This window comes from Amblyomma mixtum, chromosome 10, assembly GCF_055824585.1.
Source record: "Amblyomma mixtum isolate Tamu chromosome 10, ASM5582458v1, whole genome shotgun sequence".
NCBI classification, from domain to species: domain Eukaryota; kingdom Metazoa; phylum Arthropoda; class Arachnida; order Ixodida; family Ixodidae; genus Amblyomma; species Amblyomma mixtum.
The window spans coordinates 150,553,535-150,575,404 of NC_143021.1; the positions used below are offsets into that span (position 1 = coordinate 150,553,535).

General features: G+C 46.1%; 1 protein-coding gene across 1 annotated transcript in view; it reads right to left on the reverse strand.

Annotated features, from left to right (window-relative positions):
- Nucleotides 1-21,870, reverse strand: part of LOC149327359 (synaptotagmin-5-like) — a 73,779-nt gene that overhangs the window by 15,330 nt on the left and 36,579 nt on the right. Inside the window, exons 3-6 of the mRNA XM_089563815.1 lie at nt 17,394-17,567; nt 14,446-14,654; nt 8,495-8,614; nt 2,554-2,674 (exon numbers count right to left, since the gene is read on the reverse strand). Of these exons, the coding sequence (XP_089419941.1) occupies nt 2,554-2,674; nt 8,495-8,614; nt 14,446-14,654; nt 17,394-17,567 (624 nt within the window). The remainder of the gene's footprint in view (nt 1-2,553; nt 2,675-8,494; nt 8,615-14,445; nt 14,655-17,393; nt 17,568-21,870) is intronic.

Here is a 21,870-nt window from a genome sequence, read left to right on the forward strand (position 1 = left end):
ACTCAGTAACGGAAAAGGAGTGCTTGGCCGTTGTCTGGGCACTCACAAAGTTTCGACCTTACCTTTACGGCCGTCCTTTTGATGTAGTCACTGACCATCATGCCCTCTGCTGGCTTTCATCGCTCAAAGATCCCTCCGGCCGGTTGGCACGATGGGCTTTTCGTCTCCAAGAATATGATATCTGTGTCGTTTACCGATCTGGTCGCAAGCATACCGACGCCGACGCTTTGTCTCGCTCGCCGCTTCCAGCCGACCTTGCCAGCCTCTCTTCCTTGGACCCCCGTGGTGTTTACGCTCGACGTCAGTGACATGCCCGCCGAACAACGAAAGGACCCATGGATCGCCTCCCTTATTGACTACCTCTCCAACCATTCGCAAGTTACCCCTTCACGCGACGTTCGCCGCCAAGCTTCCCACTACGAGATTCGGGATCATCTCCTTTACCGGCGCAACTACAATTCAACTGGACGGAAATGGCTCCTCGTGATCCCGCGCCATCTACGGACCGAAGTATGTACAGCTTTCCACGCCGATCCGCAGTGCGGTCACCCCGGAGTTTTCAAGACGTACACTCGAATCCGTCTTCGCTGCTATTGGCGCGGTATATACAACTCGGTTCTTCGGTACGTCTGATCGTGCCTGGCTTGCCAACGCCGCAAACCTGCCTCTCACCGTTCGGCTGGTGAGTTACAGCCTCTCGTATGTCCGCTTAGACCCTTCGACCGCATTGGCATTGACTTCTACGGCCCTCTTCCGTACACAGCTGCCGGCAATCGTTGGGTCATTGTCGCGGTCGACCATCTGACGAGATATGCCGAAACCGCCGCGCTCCCAGCTGCAACAGCCCGTGATGTGGCCGGTTTCTTATTGACGCACTTCATTCTTCGTCACGGTGCTCCTGGCGAATTGCTCAGCGACAGAGGCCGTGCTTTCTTATCTGACGTCGTTCAAGCCCTGCTCGCTCAGTGCAAAATCATTCATCGCACTTGCACCGCTTACCATCCGCAAACAAATGGTCTTACTGAACGATTTAATCGCACCCTCGGTGACATGTTCGTGAAGTGCGTTGGATCCGATCACACCGACTGGGACATTGTGCTGCCTTATATCACCTATGCATACAACACTACTACGCAATCCAGCACGGGTTTCTCTCCGTTCTTTTTGCTTTACGGTCGGCATCCATCTGCTCCCCTTGACACAGTGCTGCCCTACAACCCTGATGCCTCTGAATGTACCACCGTTACCGAAGCTGCACGGCACGCCGAAGAATGCCGCCAGATTCCCCGATCGTTCACGACCGACTCTCAATGGCGCCAAAAACATCACCATGACACCACTCAGAGGAATGCACTACACTTCGAGCCCGGCTCGCTCGTGTGGCTATGGGTTCCATCCAGCAGTCCCGGCCTCTCAACAAAACTGCTCTCCAAGTACCATGGGCCCTACCGTGTCGTCGAGCGCACCTCGCCAGTCAATTACATTGTTGAGCCTCTTACACCACCTTCTGATCTTCGGCGCCGTGGCCGTGAAACTGTACATGTGCAGCGCCTTAAGCCGTTCTACGACCCCATCGTATCTTCGTCCCCTTAAGTCGCCAGGATGGCTCCTTTTTCTCTTGGGGGCATTGTGAAGAAGAAGATGGACCCCTTCGCTGGACGCCGATGAAGAAGAAGCGGTTGTGGGATTGCCATCGCGCAGATCGTGTTGGTCTTGGTCGCCCCGCTCCATCGCCGACCTCGACGCCGTCCCCGACGTCCTTCTTCTACAGAGGGAGTACTTGCTCACTGATGTCCACCAAAACGCAGCCGTAAGGCTGCAAAGGAAAACTATTCAGCTTCCCTAGAAACTTCGCAGTTAAAGAAAAAGTCGTCCTGGTTCGAATTTCGAGCCCGGGTTGACCGGAACAGTCGCTCTACCAATTTAACTAACCGGGACTTTTTTTTTCTTTCTTCCATGGTATTTATTTACATGGTGTTGGTTCTTCTGATTGACCTTCATAGCCTTTGGAAAACGCGGATGCAAGACCGCAACGGTGAACTGTTGTTTTGCCCAGAATTAAATTTTCTTGAATGTTCCTGCAGGTAACGAACATTTTCAAAGAATTGGACTTTTTACCGGATTGGTTTCCTCTCCTGATGCGCTGTATATCCTTACCGGCCTTTTAGTTCTAATGTTTACTATCATGTTTGTGCCACGTAGCGCCTACCTAGGTGCTCTGTAAATAGTTTTGTGTGTGTGTGTGTGCATGCGTGCGTGCGTGCGTGCGTGTGTGTGTGTGTGTGTGTGTGTGTGTGTGTGTGTGTGTGTGTGTGTGTGTGTGTGTGTGTGTGTGTGTGTGTGTGTGTGTGTGTGTGTGTGTGTGTGTGTGTGTGTGCGTGTGCGTGCGCGCGCGCGTGTGCGCGCGCACATATGTATATATATCCTGAACTAACCGAGACGGCTAGTACATGTAGGGTGAGAGCGAATTGATCAGTAGCTGCAAGTGGGAACAGTATTGGTCAAATGTTTAAGGGAATCTCCCAAGGTCTCGGCTAAGGAGGTTAAACTCACCAGGTTTGTCCTTGTCCGATTCGGGCACCAGGTTGGCCGCCTTGAGCACCACTACGGTGAGCCTTCCTGCTGATGGCAGGTAGCTCAGCGAGAGCAGCAACTCGGGCCAGTCGCGCTTCGCCTGCCGAGAAAAAAGGCCGCATTTAGATTATGGAGAAGGAGCTACTCACGCGCACTCCATTCTCGTCACTACGAACCGCACCAGAACACTGAGCTTTCACGCTGAGCATTTAGCGCAAACCAGTTTCATCACTTAGATGTAGCAGCGACAGAGTCTTCACACCCAACAATTACGGACAAAATAATTCTTGAATGGGAAAGAGTTTAGAACGCAATTTTTTCGCTTCGCCATTGCAATGGGCTTTGAATGCTAAAAAAAGCACAGAACGCGAAGAAACCAACAGCTGAACGCCAGTGGCGGCAGCAACGACTCATAGCTTGTTCACGGTACTCGCCGGGTGCACGAGACGACCGATGGTGACCATAGTTCCCATAGTCCGGCCGCACCCGACGGTTAGGAGGACGACCGCAGACGACTGTCCCTATACCGGAAGAGTAGCCGTGACGTCATACCTGCAGCGCGTCCAGCTCCGGCCTCCGTGTCACTCGTCATGACATCTCCCGGACTCATGACTTACACACTGTAGATAAACTGTTCCAAAAACCACTCGCCCGCGAATTTTTAAAACCACAGAGTTTACAAATTATTATTAGATAGCAGCTTCCATTCAGGATTCGTGTTCGGCGTGAAGGCTCAAAGGGATTCTTTCTATGCTCTCAACACATCTCCCGTCATTCTTCGAAACCGTTTTATAGTGTATTTAAAATGGCGGAAGGAAAAGCGTGTCAAGGCAAGCTTACTCTAGTCGAGGGTTCGACGGCATACCGTCTGGTCAGGAATCATGGCTTGATGAGATTCACTGGTCACTGACCATGGTCAAACAAAAATGACGTGTCGGGAGCGCTACGGCTTCTTTGTCATTTTTGTTTGACCATGGTCAGTGACCAGTGAATCTCATCAATCTTACTCTGAATTCAATGCAGACCCTTCACACTCTCGCTAAAATCTAACCCGTCACTTTTTAAGAGGCCCTCCTTGCTTCAAGAGAGACTAAATGTGAATACCATGAGACCGGCTAGATTGAGTAATTAGAGTCCTATGGTTGCGAATAAGGTATTTTTCGCTAAGGATTTTTAGATTTTCATCACGCTACAAAAACTTCTCAACGTGCGTGCAGACAGTAACAACTCTCCTGAAGAATTCTGCAAATGCTGTCTGGCTAATTGAATTGTTCAATGACCATGACTTGCTGATCACTTCTTTGTTCAACACAGTCTTGACGAGAGACACCACCTAAATAGTTAAACAGTGCGATTAGTTCTGCTGAGATACAAGGTCCATAATCCTCATCGTCAATCATACTACGCACTTCATCATACTCAACCCCTTGAGGCAAGAATAACAAATATTCGTCGAGAACTCCTTTCCCTTATTGTAAATAACAAATTGGTGCTACAAGTATCATTTTTAGCCACAGGCCTCACACGTTATCATCTCGGCTCATTTATCCGTTACTTTTCTCGAACCTATACACTGAAAGTTTTCTTTTTCTAGCATACCACAAGAGAGTGGAATTAACCGACACAATGAATGACAGCGCATAATGAGTCGGTATGCTTTTCCTTTAGTTGTTTATTTTATTTACTGCCCTTGAATCTGCTAAATTTCTGTATTTGTTCCGGTTGGATCTCTAACATAGTCTGCAATATGAAATAAATAAATAAAAAATTACACATCAGTGCTTTTCTCGCTGGAGTTCCCGTGTCATTTTATTCAAAAACAGGTACTTTCTCGACTTCTGGAGACTGATGGCGGATCAAGCTTACTAGACAGTACTTCCGGATGCTTCTCAGGCTATAAACCATCTGCGTAGCAGTACGAAGCTGAAGCAGATATGGAATGACGAAGATTGTCAAGTGAAAGTGTGGCGCTTTAAAGTTTGAAACTTGCAGTGTTCGAAGTTTCGCAGACGAAAATTTCTGCATGTCGACGAAAATAATACTTCGCAACCTACAAGTAGGACGTCACTGTTTTGCAAAATTTTAGCTTAACTTAAAGTCGCGATATCCTAAAACTGGTTCAACAGAAAAAAATTCTCATTTCGGAAAACAAACTTTTGACGTGGAATACTGAAAAGTTCGTTTCCCTGAGAAGTTCATTCAGCTTACGTTCGTCCAAGCAGCACTTCACTGCATATCGCAGTGTCCGGCCTCAAGCAACCTTAAGTCTGCTTGTGCGTCTTTTTTATGGTTTTTCTGCTAGAAGCGAAACCTAAGCCATGATTGGAAAGAAATTCAATCAGAAGTTATTGAGAAGTTATTTGCTGGGCATAGGCACTGTCCCGTAGTAATTAATGTTTCTTAAATTGTTGGGCGAAATTATGCAGAAAAAGAAAACTATCGCTGTGAAATTCGGTGTCATTGCACTTAATGGTGCGGTGTATGCGGCTCTGTTTTTGATATCTCCATCTTTTCACTGACTTTATCTCCCCCCCCCCCCCCCCCCCCCCCCCTCAAAGCACGGTTCAGGTATTCACCCAGTCAAAAGCAGACCTCTCCATTCACTTCTTCATAACCTCCTCCACCTGCTTTTCGAACTTAGCCTTTTGCGTCAGCTTCGCCCGTAGATACTACTGCTAAATGCTGGGGCGTAACGCGACAGTTTTGTTGGATGTTAGAATATTTTTAAAGGATAATAATGCGATAGCACTTATGCTGTCCTCATGCAGTTACCTCCTTCTTCGTAACGAAATTCCCTGATAACGTCATCGGGGTTACGTGCCCCCAACTGACCAATGCAGAGCATCACGAAATTTTAAATTCCTCACGAGATTATAACGTGACTTTGTGACGTCATCACAACCTTCCCATCAGGTTGGGAGCAGACTGCCCACCGTTGCCAAATTCAATGCAGTTGTTACGTGCCCACCATGGCGCTGTGAATGAGCCTTAAGGGAGCTTGGGACGAGCAACCTGGGTCTCATAGGTCCAACCGGTGGCTCTGTTTTAAACAGCCACCTGCTGGCCCTTATAAAAATGGTCTATAGACAGTCTATAAACATCTTATTGACTCTATTGCTTTCGTACAGATATTGCTTTTTGTCTATTCATAGTCTATATATAGACAAAAGTCTACTAAACGTGTACGCCCATAAATCTATAGATTGTCTATAGAGTGTCTATGGCATTTGGATTGTCTATAGACTGTTCTCTAGAATTTGTCTATAGACAGTCTATAGAAATTATAGACAGAAGTCTATAGACACTCCATACACTGTCTAAAACGCAAGGGTGGAAGAACGGGCTAGTTAGTAGTTCATCTTGAGGAAAAACACAGCGCACTCCTAAGACACACAGCGCATTGTCTAAAACTTCTTGTAAGGGGGGGGGGGGGGGGGTGCAGTTGCGTATCGCTTAACCGCTGCAACACTGTGCGAGGTGTGGTATGAGGATTCGCACCAAAGTATGAATGCGACTGCTATGGTCACGACGTCATAAACATCATGTAAACCCCCGTGGACAAATCATAGGGCACCACCATAGATGACAATATGAGGACTTCCAAAATTTGGATAATGGCCCAGCATCCAAAATCCGTAAAGGTAATCAAATTTTCATCAGTACACCCACTCTGTAAAATGGATTAATGTGGATAAGTGGGTCGGATTAATATATCGCATATGATATTTCATTGAAAGGTACTCAACATCCTAGGAGGTAATGTTTCCAGAAAAGGGTTGTAGAGCCGGTGCAGACAACACACAGAAAGGTAGAGGGGACAGGCGCTACAACTCATTTCTGGAAACAGGCACCAACTAGCCCCCCAACAAGTATTACTCAGGAGGTAATTACTGATCGATACCATATAAGGGCAATGGAACCGGTTCCGGCAAGAGTTTTCACGGGAAAATCGCGTGATCGTTGGACACTCAAAAGCAGGCAACCTAAATGCTGAAGCAATTTTTTTTAAGAATGTGGTTAAGAAGCTACCCAAGGTTTTCCAGCCCTGAAGAACTAGCACACAGCAAAATTTTCACAAGCCACATTATAGAGTCTACATTTCACATTCAACGGTCTTATGAGGACATAGGTCATGAAACACATTTATAAATCTTTATACTGACTGAGGCCACATAAAACACAGGGCACTACCCAAACAACCTGGCTTACATGAGCACTACGCCAGCGGTCTGCGAACTGCAGCAACGGTCGCTGACGCGACGACAGTAGAATCAAAGATCAATATCATAAACCTACGAGCATGAGGTAATTAGAGCAAATTATGCACAGTTTCCGGAACCCATTATTTCAGAGTCCTTACGCTACAACATAACGGAATATTTTTTATCATCAGCTTCATCATCACCAAAGTGTGAACTGCTGCTCGCTATAGATATTTCCTACCTCATAAAAATCTTCCTGGTTCACGCGTCACGACTTTTGGGAGGAAAAGAAATAAGGATATTCATGAAAACAATTTCAGTGTGTCTTTGCATATCAATGGTCGACTGATGACGTAACTAGCCAGAGCTCGTGTGTACGTGAGTAACGAGAGCCAGTCAAAAAAGGATAAGGCGCCGCCAAATCAGGAAATCATTCTACGCAATGATGCGCCCGATATGATGAGCAACCATGAGGCGCGTTGACGGGCTCATTGGTTTGCGATTGTACTGGAATGAATGCATCCCAAAAATTGGGCAGGACTCAGCGACACAGGTCCTGATCGGCTGCTGAGGGCTACTGAATGAATCAGCGCTATTCATAGGTGAAAGACACGAAAGGCAAGTTCACGTGTAGAGTTATAATAACAATTGTCAAAACAAACCAAAATGACAAAAGAGGACGAAAACGAACGGGAACGGCGCTGCAGGCCACCGGATTCGGAACTTACTCTCACTAATGATAAGATTTAGATAGTGATGAGATTTCCTTGGGCTGTTGCAGGGCCTTTTGATCTCATTTCCTCGGGCGAAATAGCACGCGGTGTTTCTTCAATGTCTTTCCGTTAGGTTGCTTTGTATGCCTGACCTTAGGTGTGCGTGCTGATTTTTGAAAACAGAAGCTCTAGCTTTTCTCTTCGATTAAATGCTTCATTTGTCTTTACTCCTGGGTTTGTTTTTAGCTTCGGATTTATATTTTTTTTATCGCAGCTGCACGAGCGCTCCAACCATTTGACTTTTTCTATATATAGCCCAGTCTCTGTTAATATACTACAGAGGCTTGAAGGAGCCTGTGTGGCATGTGTCGTCCAGCTTCGCAGCATTTTTGTAAGATTATGACCCTCACTTGCAGGCAGCACTTCAACGTTTATCAAATTTATTTTTTGCATATCATAACGTCATGATAGTAATGAAATGATACAGAAAATCCAGCGAAAGGAGAGGTCATCTACTTACACATTATTATATAAAAACACAATGGTTTAATGCGTGCAAATAAGGCAAGAAAATTGCAATATAAGGTAAAACAACATAAAATACAAGATAAGGCATTATCTGGGATAGAGAACGACGCCGCATCACAAAATGGCTGGTGGTCTTTAATGTCAGTTTTAAAGCCAGCAGGTTTTAAAAGCATGCGAATTCATTACCTTGAGCTATTGAAAACACGCTCGGGTACGGAATGAAAGTACTGCTTCATGGCGATTACCAGGGCCAGACATGTAAAACATTTCACTATAGATTTGAATAGGAAGAGAAGAGGCCAAGATAATTTGTTATGCAGACAACCATTGAAAACCATTGAAAGCCTTTGGGACATGTCAACTCAGTCCGCGTATAGGAGTTGATTTGTAGAGTGCTTTCCCTAAGTGCTAAGTGTGTTCACTGCCGTGCTGCTACTGACACGGACCACACTTGCAAATGTCGGTAAGGCCTCTCACCTTCTCGGTCCTGTCAATGTCGCACCACACCTCGGTCTCAGTCGTGACGTCGACGTCGGCCAGCGGTACTCGAACCTCTCCTGTCACGTCGTTTCTCGAGAATCGGTCGTAGTCGAACACCTGCGCGCATGGGAACAAGAGTTAGCCTGATGGTCTCGTATTAATGAGGAGCTGTGTGACGTAAGCACTGGATGTCGCGCAAGATTGCACGAGCTATACAGCATGCTGCACGAAACATAGTACAATGCTGCACCAGTATACGATCACAGATAGCAAGGAAACACTATGCAAGATGCTTGATCCTCCGTTTCTCTTTTGTTCGTGATCCCGTTTTATGTAGCGCAGAAGACGTTGCACGAGATGGGAAGATAAAGACATGCAGACAAGACTTGTAGCACTGCTGGTAGAGGTATCAGAACCAAAGCACCAAACTACCTGATCTTGATGCAGACGATGGTGCACAAACCGGCTGATAACCAGGTAGATTTACAGACCCTAGTTAATTCTTGTGGAGACGATGGAGGCACTCTAGGATTCACGTTTAGCGCCATTAAATCAAGTCTGATGGTTTTCAACATTTCCATTGTTCAGGTCCTCAGAACAAACGGGCATAAAATATTCAGACTGGCAGAATAAAAGTACGAGTACCTCGGGCTACGGGAAAGATATACACGGAAAAGCATGAACAGACTCTTGCGGCGAAAAGGCGGAGAGATGCCACAGTAATGAAATATAGGGCGTTATGGGAGTACAAGAAATATGAACTACTGAGAGGTACTGGAAGAAAGTAATGCTGCAGGACTTATTTTCGGAATACAGTTCTGTACTTAAGGCCAGCAGTTCGTTTGAGACTAAATATGAGAGCTGCTGGAATATTAGCACTAGGGGCCCACGGTAAAACCACAAACGAGGCAGTACAAGAAGACATGGGCTGGGCATCGTTAGCACGGGGAGCTCGGAATGAAGTATTAAATGAAGAACGCTTGAGAAAATTGTATGATAAAGCCATTGGGTTTAGCGATAAGAATGGTCATGTGACTTAATCGGCGGCAGAAGTCAGAAAAAAGCGATTCGAAGATTGATGGCCAAAAATCAGTGATGTGACGTAATGTTACAGGTGCAGGATTAAACTTATATTTAAAGAAAATGAGCAATCTATAGAACGGTTTAGTGGACTTATAAGACCGACGAAGAAATATAAAGAAAAAATTCGGCAGATACACTTAAGAGCGTCCACATGTGGGAATGCGAAAGCACGCGCGAATGATCCCACCCGGAATTCTGTTAAATGCGCGCATGCACCCACGGAATGCACGCAACCCACCCACCCACTCCTTTATCCGTCAGTCCATCCGTCCGTTCCCCGCGATGTGGCCACTGCGGCTATTCTTTTTGGGAAGCGTAGTTTTCAAATTGGTGTGATCTCAGAGCTCTGACAACAGGAAATCCGGAGCATTTTTGAGTGGGAGGGGGGCAGAGGGGGCAAGGCCAGAATGTATTTTTCGATTTTATTTTAGTGTTGCTATTAGTTAATTTTGTATTCTTATTTCCTTCTTGCTACTTCACAATAACGTTTTTTATGATAATGTTATTGTTTATTGCAAAAAAAATGTATTTCTTCTCCTTCTTTAAGAACTACGTGTTGAATATATCAGGTGTTCTGAAGCCTCCTAAACTCCCCATTTATAATAAAAATGGTTGAAAAGTTGCAAAACTGCGGTAACGCTGACTTGCAGAAAAATGTTTTCGAACAAAAAAAACGCGTTAACGAAGTCCGTTTGCACTTCCTCTATGCCCACAAAAAGGAGTTAGTGTGAGGAGAACTGCATTGCATTCCTTGTCGAAAACAACTGCGGAGGACGCGCCGGGTGGTTGCCACCCGCCCTCGATATCGCGTGCAAAGGGCAATAGGTGAAAGGGCTCAATATGGTTCTTTCCCGTCACCGGTAAATGTAGCGACTAGGTCTTCGCGTTCGCACTTCGCCTTACACAGCGACGACAATAGAACTTCACTGCCAAAAAGTCGCCGTTGCTAGGGCTCAGCTCAACGGCCAGCTAAACTAACCATTCCAATTTCGCAGGGCGTCACTTAAGTACCATATTTTGCCATCAGTAGACCAAATACTTGGTAACATCAGCACTGAATGATCATACATTATATGGTTGCGATAGTTGGGGACTGGAGAATATGATTTGGGAACAGCATCTGCCTCTGTTTGTGCTCCGTTTATGCGCGCTGTTTTCTAATCAAGTTAATCATGTAGCCAGCAGCCAAAGGGCGTTTATGCGGCAACCAAGAATGATGGTTTACTGCTGCCAGTAGAGAGCTTCCTTACCATCGTACGGTAAAATATTAACTACGGTAGCGTACAATCATGCTCCTTGCCGCTGACACTACTGCCGATCTTAGCTGGCCGGAAACTTGGTAGCGATGCCGAGGCAACGCCTTACCGTATTGGCCATGCAGCTGTCTGGCAGTGGTCAACTTTAAACTCTATAATAGAGTTCAACAGCGCGGTTTTTGGCTTTGTTGGGGCTTATTCATCGCGAGACTATAGCACAGCAGTGGACAAGCGCTCGTGGTGTTCGTTTCTTCTTCGTGTGTCCTCGTCCCCTGCTGCACTCCTGTCTCGCTATTTATAATAGACGCAGTCCTAGATTCCGCGTTGAAAATAAAAATTTATTACGTCGATCCGGCGTTCTTTCACACTGTGGACGCTTATTTTTGTGTTCTTAGCACCTCCTTTTTCCCCAGACGCTGCGCGGCGCCCATTAGGTGCTGCATGCCGGACGAATAGCAGTGACTCACAAGGACTGCGGAACTTTTTTTAGTGCGGGAGAGAGACTTCGGGTTTTTTTTCATCTATTTATTTCATGTATTAATGAAGTAGTAAGTTTTATTTTTGTAACTATTTTTTATTTTGCAGTGCTCCAAGGTGTATCGGTTCATCTATAGAAAACTTGAATTGAAATGGGCAGCTTTATAAAGTGTACACACAAGAAGTGATCGATTGCATTGAGGAAGTGTGCGCATCGTCAACCATCACGACCCTCTCCTCCTCTTCCCCTTCCCCAGTGAAGAGTACCAGGCAAGATATCCCTCTTTGCAGTCGAGCTCTTTGCCCTCCTTATTATTAAGCTTATCTCTCTCTCTTGCTCATTAGCTAGGGTCAAACAATCAACAACTTCTGTTGGGACATGATTAGTTTAGGTTATCAAAAGAAATGCTTTACGATTGGCTATGAAGCCAACCACCTCAGTTCTGCTGTGCTTTACTTCTTTGCGGCCTAGAATTGAAGCGTTTCTAAGAAATATGTCCTAAGTGTCAGCACTTGGAAACAGGAGGGGGAGGGGGGCGGGCCGGAGAAACGCTGCAGAAATGTTGGGGAGCCGACCCCCTTGCTTCCCCGCCCTCCCTCCGCCCAGTTTTGGGTTCTCCGTCTGGCAACGCACTTGTGGGCGCGGTACTAAGCAATAAAATTAAGTGGAATAATCACACGCAATCGGCGGAACAGGCCTTTGGTTGGGAGCGGTGGCGGTGGCGCAAAGCTGGGAATGGTAAGAGTAATCATCCTGTAGAGGTTGTTCCGCTACAGTTTACGAAGGAACACTAGGGACTTAACAGGTGCTCACCATCATGATGACTAGTACTTTGGCGAGATATAATCCTCAAATTAAATTAGGGATTACGTAAGGCTAACTCATGTCGTCTGGAAAACATGGCGGATGTGTAAGTGCGCCGTCAGTGTGTTTGATTAACGAAGAAGCCGGGCTCCAGTGCTGGCTCTTTCCTCGTTGGCGTCGCATAACCGTCCTCGCAGCGCCGCCCCTCCTCCTCTGCTCTAAGAGTGTGTTAGCCGTATTTTCCCTTTTTCGATTGTTTATTGGGTGTTTCTATTGCACTGATCTGGGCCCCTTGTTTGAATTATTCGTAGCGGTGACTGCGCTCCTTACTTTGCACCAGAGGGAAATAAATTTGTGTGCAGTTGACCTACTGCTTGCCACATTCCTAGAAGGAATGCATCGAGCTCTCAGAAAGTCTACAGAGAGAATAGTGATGCTGCGTATAGTTTGTTTCATTCCCGCTGCATTTGCTCAAATCTTAAATTAATTGCTTTCCTTTTCCCTCGAATGCCAATTACAACACTTACCCGGCAATTCCTGACCGTGGTAACGTTTTCGCGGTATCAATGTAAGTTCAACGCGGGAAAACCCAAGTCGCCGCTACGAATAATTCAAACATTGTGCACAGATCACTGCAATAGAAACATCCAGTAAACAATCGAAAACGGCAAAATACGACGAACACACTCTTAGAGCGGAGGAGGAGGGGCGGCGCTGCGAGGAGGCGTATGCAACGCCAACGAGGAAAGATCCCCAGTACTTACCTTGCCGCCCATGTGTCCAAGACGCTTCGCAAGAGTGCAACCTCGACCATTCTATATGTTGCTTGTTTTCAAACTTTTTCTTTTCTTTCACCCCCCCCCCCCCCCCCCCCGCAGAGGTTCCCTAAATAGGTATTCATGTAAAAGAGGATTAAACGATTAGATACCTGTCCGGCCCGTTGTGTTCCTTTCTTGCAGGTAAACTGTAGCACAATAAACTATACTAGATGTCACACCAAAGTGGAAGGCTTGTTAAGTTTGACCGTCGTTTTGAATATGCACGGCTTCTGTAAAAGGCCGAGATTCAAACAGGTACAGCGCAGCCCAGACAACCAGCTGTCATGTGTCGAAGTGGGACTGCTAGAAAGAAGCGAGGACAGAAGCAGCGAGAAACTTGGGGGAAGCTTATGCTACTCCTTTAAGAGGAGAACGCGATAGTGTTAGCGGGACCCGTTCGCATCGCCCACTAAGCACTCACACAATGACCTAATTCCTAATTAGCATAGTCATAGTTAACATGAATGCACCAGCACGTGTCTCTAATCCAGTTCACTAAGTCAAGGACCACGATGAGCCTTCATGAATGTGGCGCATGGGAGGCGTGCCCGTTTCTCAATCCTAATGTCCTGGTGTTGCTTTCCACCCAAATAAGCCCCGTTTTTGTTAAACCTCAATTGCTTTCTTTTAAGGCGAAAGCCTTTAATGCCTCATCGTTGTCTACAGCAGGTTGTCAGCAGTGGTGTTCACGCTGTTCTAGTCAGACCAGAAAAAAAAATCTTTGTGCACGATGGGATTTGAACGACCAACCTTTCGTTCCGCAGCTGAGCGTGCTAATGCTACGCTACTTCCTGCCAACGCATATGTAGTTGTGCTCGTCTAGGACGCTGGAAAGTGTTTACAGAAAGGAGTCGAATCAGACGGATGCCTCCCAAGCGCAAAAGATTTCGCCTCACCGCACTTTAGGTCAACAAAGTGCCCCCCTGAATTTTTTGTTACAGCGATTACCTTTAGAAATCTGGCGTCAGTACGGACACTATTTGACCTATTGTTGAATTTTATTCTATGCTTCCATCGAGATTTTTCGCTCATGGCCATCGACGCCGATTCCGGCACCAACAACCATGACAACGACGACAATGGCACCTTTAATGCGACAGGGGACCCTTAATACTACCCGTGGATATGGGCCATCGCTTCAGAGGCAACAAAAACAACAACAACAGAGATAGATAGATACAGAGAGAGGGGAAAGGCAAGGATGTTAACCAGAAAGGATTCCGGTTGGCTACCCTGCACAGGGGAAGGGAGTGAGGGTATTAAAGAGGGAAGAGAGAACGAACGGGAAACAGTCACAATTTGTGCATCAAGGCAGAGTTTCTCAAAAAAGAAATTAACGCCTTGTAAGCGTTGATGGTAGTCCGCTGTTGTATCTACGGACCGAGGATCTTGGCCTCTGTGAAAAGGCGAGGATCAAGGTGTTCCAGAGCACAACGGACCTTGCGAGCAACAACAGCATTAAAACTTTTTTAAAAAACAACAGCATTAAAAAAGTGTCGGGTGACGTGCCTGGAACAGCAACGTCCTGGAGGGCACGTCGTCGAACGAGACGGGGAACTTGAAGGTCTCGTCGAAGAGCGGGTCGGTGGAGCGACGCCGCATCAGGGCCTGCCGCTGCTTGCTGTCCACCTCGGGCAGTAGCGTGACTCGGACGCACGGCTCGCCGAAGCCGCCTCCTCCGAGCTGCTGGTCCTGCCGGGGTCCGCCGAGATCCATGGCTGCGGCGGAAGGGGCACGCCGGGTGTTAGGGCATGTGGCTACAAACCCGCCTCAGTGACCCGCGGTGGACCTGGCCGGCCTACAAGTGTCACGTCGCGGGTTCCCGACCACTGCGGCTCCTTTTATTTATTTATTTATTTATTTATTTATTTATTTATTTATTTATACTCCACCCCTATTGGGCTATTGCAGGGATGGGTGCCCACAAAACAATGTTGAAAGTTGAAAGTTTATTTCAGGCAGACGAGATAGAAGTGTACAGGTATGTATAAGAGGCTGACAAAAAGGCACGGATGCCTGACGAGTGTCAGCCTCTCAATACACACAACACCTCAGCATAAGGTGAAAAAAAAGGAAAATGTGGACATGAAAACGGTTGCAGGCACTGAAGGATAGACAAAAAAAAAACGAAAAACAGGCAGCGATACAAAACGTGATGCAAAGATGAGAAATTGGCACTCAAAAAGCAAGAAATGTACCAAGTCAAGTCCTTTCTACAATAACATTAAGTCGGCATTCAACTCCTTTTTGAAAACCCCTATAGACGATGATTGATTTACAATTGTCATGAAGGTTGGATGACGATTTAACCAATCTCGCATGACAAAAGTGCAGAGAAACATGGAGCACAACAATGGCAAACATCTGAAAAAATAGGTGTGAAATACGAGAAAACCAGCAAAACTACTCAACAGCCGCTAAAAACAGCTCTAAAGATAGGGAGTGAGTAGAACCAGCTAAAGAATTCCAACATTACATTACACGCGGAAAAAAACTGTGTGTTTAAATGTGTCCATGCGGGCAAAATAAGGCGCGATGTTTAGGCTGCGGTGACTTCTAGTTTTAGACTGTATAGCAGGGATTAGGTAATCATTTGCTGAGGTGCGGCAGGAAAAGTTAATAATGCAATACAGAAATTTTAAAGACTCGGTCCTTCGTCAAGATGAGAGTGGTTGCAGACCCAGTGATGAAAGTGCGGTGCAAGGCGCAAAATTCCTACCAAACGGGCGGCATATGAAGCGAAGGGCTTTCTTCTGCACTGCCTCGATTTGATTAATTTCGCGTTGTCTGTGTTGGTTCCAGAGAGGGGAGGCGTAATCAAGTAGATATGGAGGAGAAATGCTAAGGCCAGTCCTGTAGTAATGAGGCTTCCATCCCCGTTTAAAAAAATTTGGGGACATTAAGCTCCGCGTTAAGGTTTGAAGTGATATCGTTAATGGGTACCTTCAAGGGCCTCGGGGCACCTTCAGAAATCACTTTGCAGACACGGCCACTGTTCTTTGCTTTATTTTATTTCTTTTTATTTCTGTTTTATTTTCTATTAAGTATTTTTTTATTCTGAACTGTTTACTTATGCTTATATTATTAAAAAAAGGCGAAGGCATGTGGCGCTTAGAAAGAGGTGCATTTGCGTGCTGGTCTAAAGAGAAAGCTCGCAAAATGAGGGCACCGCATGGTTGTAGTCATGCATGCCTTCATTCCAGCAGCGTCAAGCGCCTTCACAAAACGCAAAGTCTGAGCACGGCCTGTCACTATGCGCACGAATGGTTCCTGGTGTCAGTGTCACTCCGACGGGGCTATTCAATGAAACTGCTCGAAATGTGGGAGGAGTGTACGAATGCGTCCATGCCACGATGACACTACTACTCTTATTTCTTTCCGTCAGTCTGTTCAAACTGGTCGATGTGGCGCGAGACATCAAATTCATGCAGAAGCGTCCGAGTCCGCCACAGAGCGACCCGATCCTCATCGACCAGCGAAAGCAAACACGCTGCTGCCGCGGGCCTGACGAAAGTTGTCATGCGCAACTGTTTCCGGAAACTGAATTCGGCGTCTGTCCGCTTCATTTCTGTATTCAGGACTTCGTAATCATATAGAGGCGTGGGGGCCTGCATTTGACTCCCGCGACGCGCCGCATTTCATGCCCGGTAATAACCAAAGCTGAATCTCGGGGATCATACCCGGCTCGTACCTATATGCATACTTCACGAGAATAGCTGCGCTCTAAGGTGTTTGCGTTGCCAGTAATTTTTCGTTTTTCGTAACGCGTTTGGAGACACTTTAATTAAACGACGCGGTAGGAGCGAACATCTCATCATAGTTTCTATATTTATATATTGTATTTACTCGTATATAGGTCGGATGTATGAGTTAGAGGTTAGGGGGAATGTAGAGAAACTCAGAATATCGTGGCAGAACAGATATTTGGCTTTAACTGAGGACGACGATCTTAATGTTCAAATAATGAACGATAGTCTTGCACCTATCATTACGGAATATTAAGTAGAAGAACGCGGTAGGTTGGCTTGACAGGATACTGGCGAGCTATCTCAGGAGACGGAAGATCTAATTAAGAAACGTCAAAGCATGAATGCATCTAACATTCGCATTCTTTTGTTTCCGACATTTCAGCTTCTAATGTAGCGCTTTGTATGTATTCTGCTTCTGTCCAGTTTCTGCGCTCATGTGTTTCTTTTTGAAGGAACCGTTGCCAACTCTACCAGGTAGCCACAATTATGCAGGTGGTGCACAGCACTTGTGCTGGTTGCCTACTGCTCTGCCCGGCCCCACAGTTTCTAGACACAGGGCAATCCAAGTTCACTTCAGCGTTGCGGGGCAAGGCATAAGACGCGCCACTCCCCACACTCTCACAAGCTCTTATTTGGGACCTGCCGCGTTTGAGAGCCAGGAATAAGCCGCGTGGTAGCTAAAGGGAAGGAGGGCAGCAGCTGTCTCACCTTCGATGACGTGCACCACCAGGTCGGACTTGTCGAAGTCGTACTTGAGGCGGAAGTGGAGCCTTCCGGCGTGCGCCGGAGCCGAAGAGTTGGCCGAGGCGGAGTTGGACGAGACGTCGCGTGACTGGAAGAACACGGCCTCCTTCTTGCGGTACAGGTCCGGCTGGATGCCACCTGCGGTCGCGCGGGTATCGTTCCCTTTATTTATTTACTTTCTTATTTACCCTCAGAGCCCACGGGCATTACAGGGGGGAGCGAGGGTGAAACAAAACAAAGGAAAACATAATGCAGCAAAAAAGATAACACAGAAAGAAGTGGTAATTATACAATAAATGTTAACGACTGTGCAGCAAGATTCAAAATACAAAGTCAAAATCAGCAGCAACACAACCAACCAGTAGTTGTCAAAAACCAAAAGCACAGAAAAACGACAGCAAATATAAGTTAAACATTGGAGCAAAAAAAGGTTAGTAACAGCTCTACGAAAAGCAATGACTTCTGTAATTTCAGCAATGGCATGAGAAAGGCAATTCCAACTCTTAGAAGTGCTTGGAATGAAGGAGACATGGCAGTATTTGGTGCGACATAATAGAATTCCTACCTTGTGACGGTGATCAATGCGTGATAAAGTGTAGGACGGTTGTGTTAGAAGTTTCTGTCTGAGATATGTATTATAGTGAAAAATCTTATGAAACAAACATGGCCGAAATACCTTTCTGCGTTCCTTTTGAAGAGGTAATGACAGGGAAGCTTTCATGGCAGTCACGCTACAAGTGCGACGATAGACAAAATAAAGCGAGAATCGCAATTCTGCACACTTTCTACCTCGGTAAGGAGTGAAACGACGCTCGGGTCCCAGACAGGAGCTGCACACTCCAGTTTCGGACGAACCAAAGTTTTGTAAAGGAGAAGTTTTAGTGCGCTAGGACAATGTGAAAAGTTTCTGCTCAGGCAGCCAAGCGTTTCAAAGAGACCTGCCTTTAAAAGGGACCCCGTTTACTGCGTAGCTAGCACGTCCGCTTCTGCGTGAGCGAGAGCTAGAAAGTATCAAGTTTTCGTGCACAGTGCAGTTACTACATATGCTCGACTTCGATGGATGGACAAGGCTTAACGCTCTAAATAGGGCAGCGGCTCATGCCACCTAGCCGTGAATCGAAATTTATGTTGTACATTTAGAGACGGCGAACGTTCCACTTCGCCTTTAGGGCAAGGCATTCCACGACGTCCTGCAGAGTGTGGCTGATATTAAGGTGAAAGCCTCTAATGGCTCATTCTCCCGTCCGTCCGTCCGGCGTTACATCCAGCGCCTGGGGTGACTCATCGACGGGCGCAGCTGCCAATAGGTGACGTCATCTTCACCGACAGGTGGAGCTCTCGGCGCGGCGGCGTCGAGCACTGCTCCATCGTCAGTTGGTGTGCGGCAGCTAGGGGAGGAGGATGGCTCCCAAGCCGTGCAGCCGTAACAAACATAGGCAGTCATTGGCAGTCGAAGTAGCGCAACAAAAACTTTCACCTAGGGCATTTTGGGCTGCAAAAGTGTCCTCATAGTTTTTTTAATCTTACCTTGACTTTCGTCAACAATCGGATTAACTGTGCTTGGTTATTTCTACCAATTTAGACACTGTCCTTAAACCCGAACACTTTATATAAATCAGCCCCGCTGCTTTGTACTATAGGGTGAAGCTCTTTGCAGAAAAGTATCAAGTGTTAGCCATTTCAACCTCCTCTCCACAGACACCGCATAACGTGTATATCTCGTGGTACCTGACTCAAATGTCTTAGTCCACAATACTCCAGTCCTGGCTTCAAATAACACTCAGCGTCCTGAAGAATTATCATAGATATTTCCTTTGGCAATCTCCTCCTTAAACGTTCTGTATGTTCCTTGTGCCGATTTCGCTGCATCCTTGTTTTCTACAGACCCTTCTCTGTTTCTTAAGACCTTTTTTGAAGCTATAATTCCTGATTTGCGCCCAAACCCTCCCCTTGCTGTCCAGATATTCGCTTGTGAATTTTCTAGTTCGAGTTTGCAATTTTGTGTGGACATTCCTCGTGTACAAGTAACAGAAAACTTCCTTAGTTGACTGCTTTGCCCAATTTTTTTTTCAATCGCTCCTCAAACTCTTACTGCCAGCTTCCCTACTCTCAAATGATGGCCATCCCGAATGACATTGGACCGCCTGATGTGGCATACTGTCATGTGTTGTTTCATTGTAACTTTGCTTGAACTTCTGGACTCATTCACAGGACCGAAATGCCGAAAGTCAGACTAGGAACTGTCACCCCTTTCCAGGTCCCTCTTATCACTTCGTGCCTGTTGTAGCTTTACAATACCCTATATTTATAAAAGCTACAATTCTGCTTCCTTTATTCATTGCATATTTTTCATGCTCCGTTAGATGCTCAGCACCGTTATTTATCCTAACCCCATGGTATCTGCACTTACCCGCAACCTCTAGCGTGATATCCTGCATCATATGTTTGCCGGCGTCATTATTATTAAAATTCACGACTGCCCATTTTTAGTTGCTAATCTTCAGAGCTAGTCTATCTCCCTCTGTACCGCAGATGCCTATCAACGTTTGCATATCTTTTTTGTTGTCATCCGTTGGTACTATATCATCCGCGTAGATCAGTCCTGGCAATAACTCTTCAATCCATTCCCCTTCCTTGAAAAAATAAAGGTTGAAGCCAAATCCGCTTTTGCCTAATCTGGTCACTAATCATTATAGGTATAACATGAACAAGAAAAATGACAGAGGACATCCTTCCCGAAGCCCCCTCTTCATCTCTATAGGCTATGGTACATTTTATCTCATTATTAAGCATTTTGTATACTTTTACAGATAACTTTTAAAAGATTAATTGCTCCATCTTCCATACCTGATGTGCCCGTATGTCCCACAAATCGTCTTCAATTACATTGCCATTGGATCCCCTGATATCAAGAAATGATAGCCATAAGGGCCTGTGTTGCATTTCAGCAATCCCGTTGCACTGCATCAGGAGAAGAGATTATCCTTTAAGCCCTCGTTCTGCATCCGTGCCTGCCGTCTGTTATAATATGCATCACCACGCTGTAAACCACTGGCGTCACTGTAATGGGACGGTAGTTGTTAATGTCAGCTTTGTCCATCTTTCACTTATATCAATGAAGGGTGAAAGTTTATTCAGGCTGACAAGGTACAAAAGAATGTCTGCTTAAGAGGCTAACAAAAAAGTCAGGAATGCCTGACAAGTGTCAGTCCCCATCCCTGAACCACATGACACCCAAAACAACATGAATGGAATAACATACGCTGAAACAGAGAGTAAAAGCGGTGCATATCTCATAAGCACGGAAAGCATAACGCGATAAAAGCGTAAAAAAATTGATTACAGGCGCTGAAGACGGAAAGCGATAAAGAAATTAAATGTTTTCTAAAGTAATTATAAATACACGTTCACCTGCTTTTGGAGATTTTTATGGACGCTGAATCGTTTACAATGATGATGATGAAAACGTTTATTAAAGCCACAATGCCTTAGTTGAAGGGAAGGCATATCGGGTCCCTAGTCCGGGACGCCGTTGGTGAAAGCCGCTGCCAGTGCTCTGGCGACAAGGGCTTGTTGTTCCTCGAGGTCCGAGCTGGACAGGGCCGCCTCCCAGCCCTCCCGCGTTGGCTGATTTATGATGTCAATGCTGTCATTTTTCTGACAAGCCCATACCATGTGGTACAAGTTTGCCTTCTGGCCACAAAATTTGCACTGTGCTGAAAAGGACTCGGGCTCAATGGCGTGAAGCGTAGCTGGGTTATTGAAAGACATAGTTTGTAGCCTGCGAAGGTGACATTCCTCTGATTTACTGAGACCCTTAGCGGGCCTCGGGAGTGTCTGCCTTTCAAGGCGCAAATGTTGCAATATTTCTGAATATGTCGTTAGCGGAGAGGGCGAGCCTGAATCAGGAAGGGAGGACGTAGAAGGATGCCGAGGTGACAGTAGGGCGGTGACTTAAAAGATTTGCTACAATAAATGGTTGTTTTGCATACGATAGTTTGTGGGTATCTTGCAATTGTTGTAAGCTGTGTTCTCTCGGAAGGTGCCACCACGGTGGCTCAGCGGTTATGGTGCTCGGCCGCTGACCCGAAAGACGTGGGTTCGATCCAGGCCGCGGCGGTTGAATTTCTTTGGAGGAGAAATTCGAGGCCCGTGTGCTGTGCGATGTCAGTGCACGTTAAAGAACCGCAGGTGGTAGAAATTTCCGAAGCCCTTCACTACGGCGTCCCTCATAGCCTGAGTCATTTTGGGACCATGTGACCACCGGTCGACCTCTCTTCCTTTTCCTCTCATTAAAATTTTTTCTCTCTCTCTGTTGTTCTTTCGAAAGGCATTTTCTGAAAATGTCGTTTTTATTAAACTTTATTCCTTAGAATATAAAGATGCTTGTTTTTTGTTTGTTTATAAGGTTTTTCTATTCTTCGTGAAAAGCGGAGTAGAG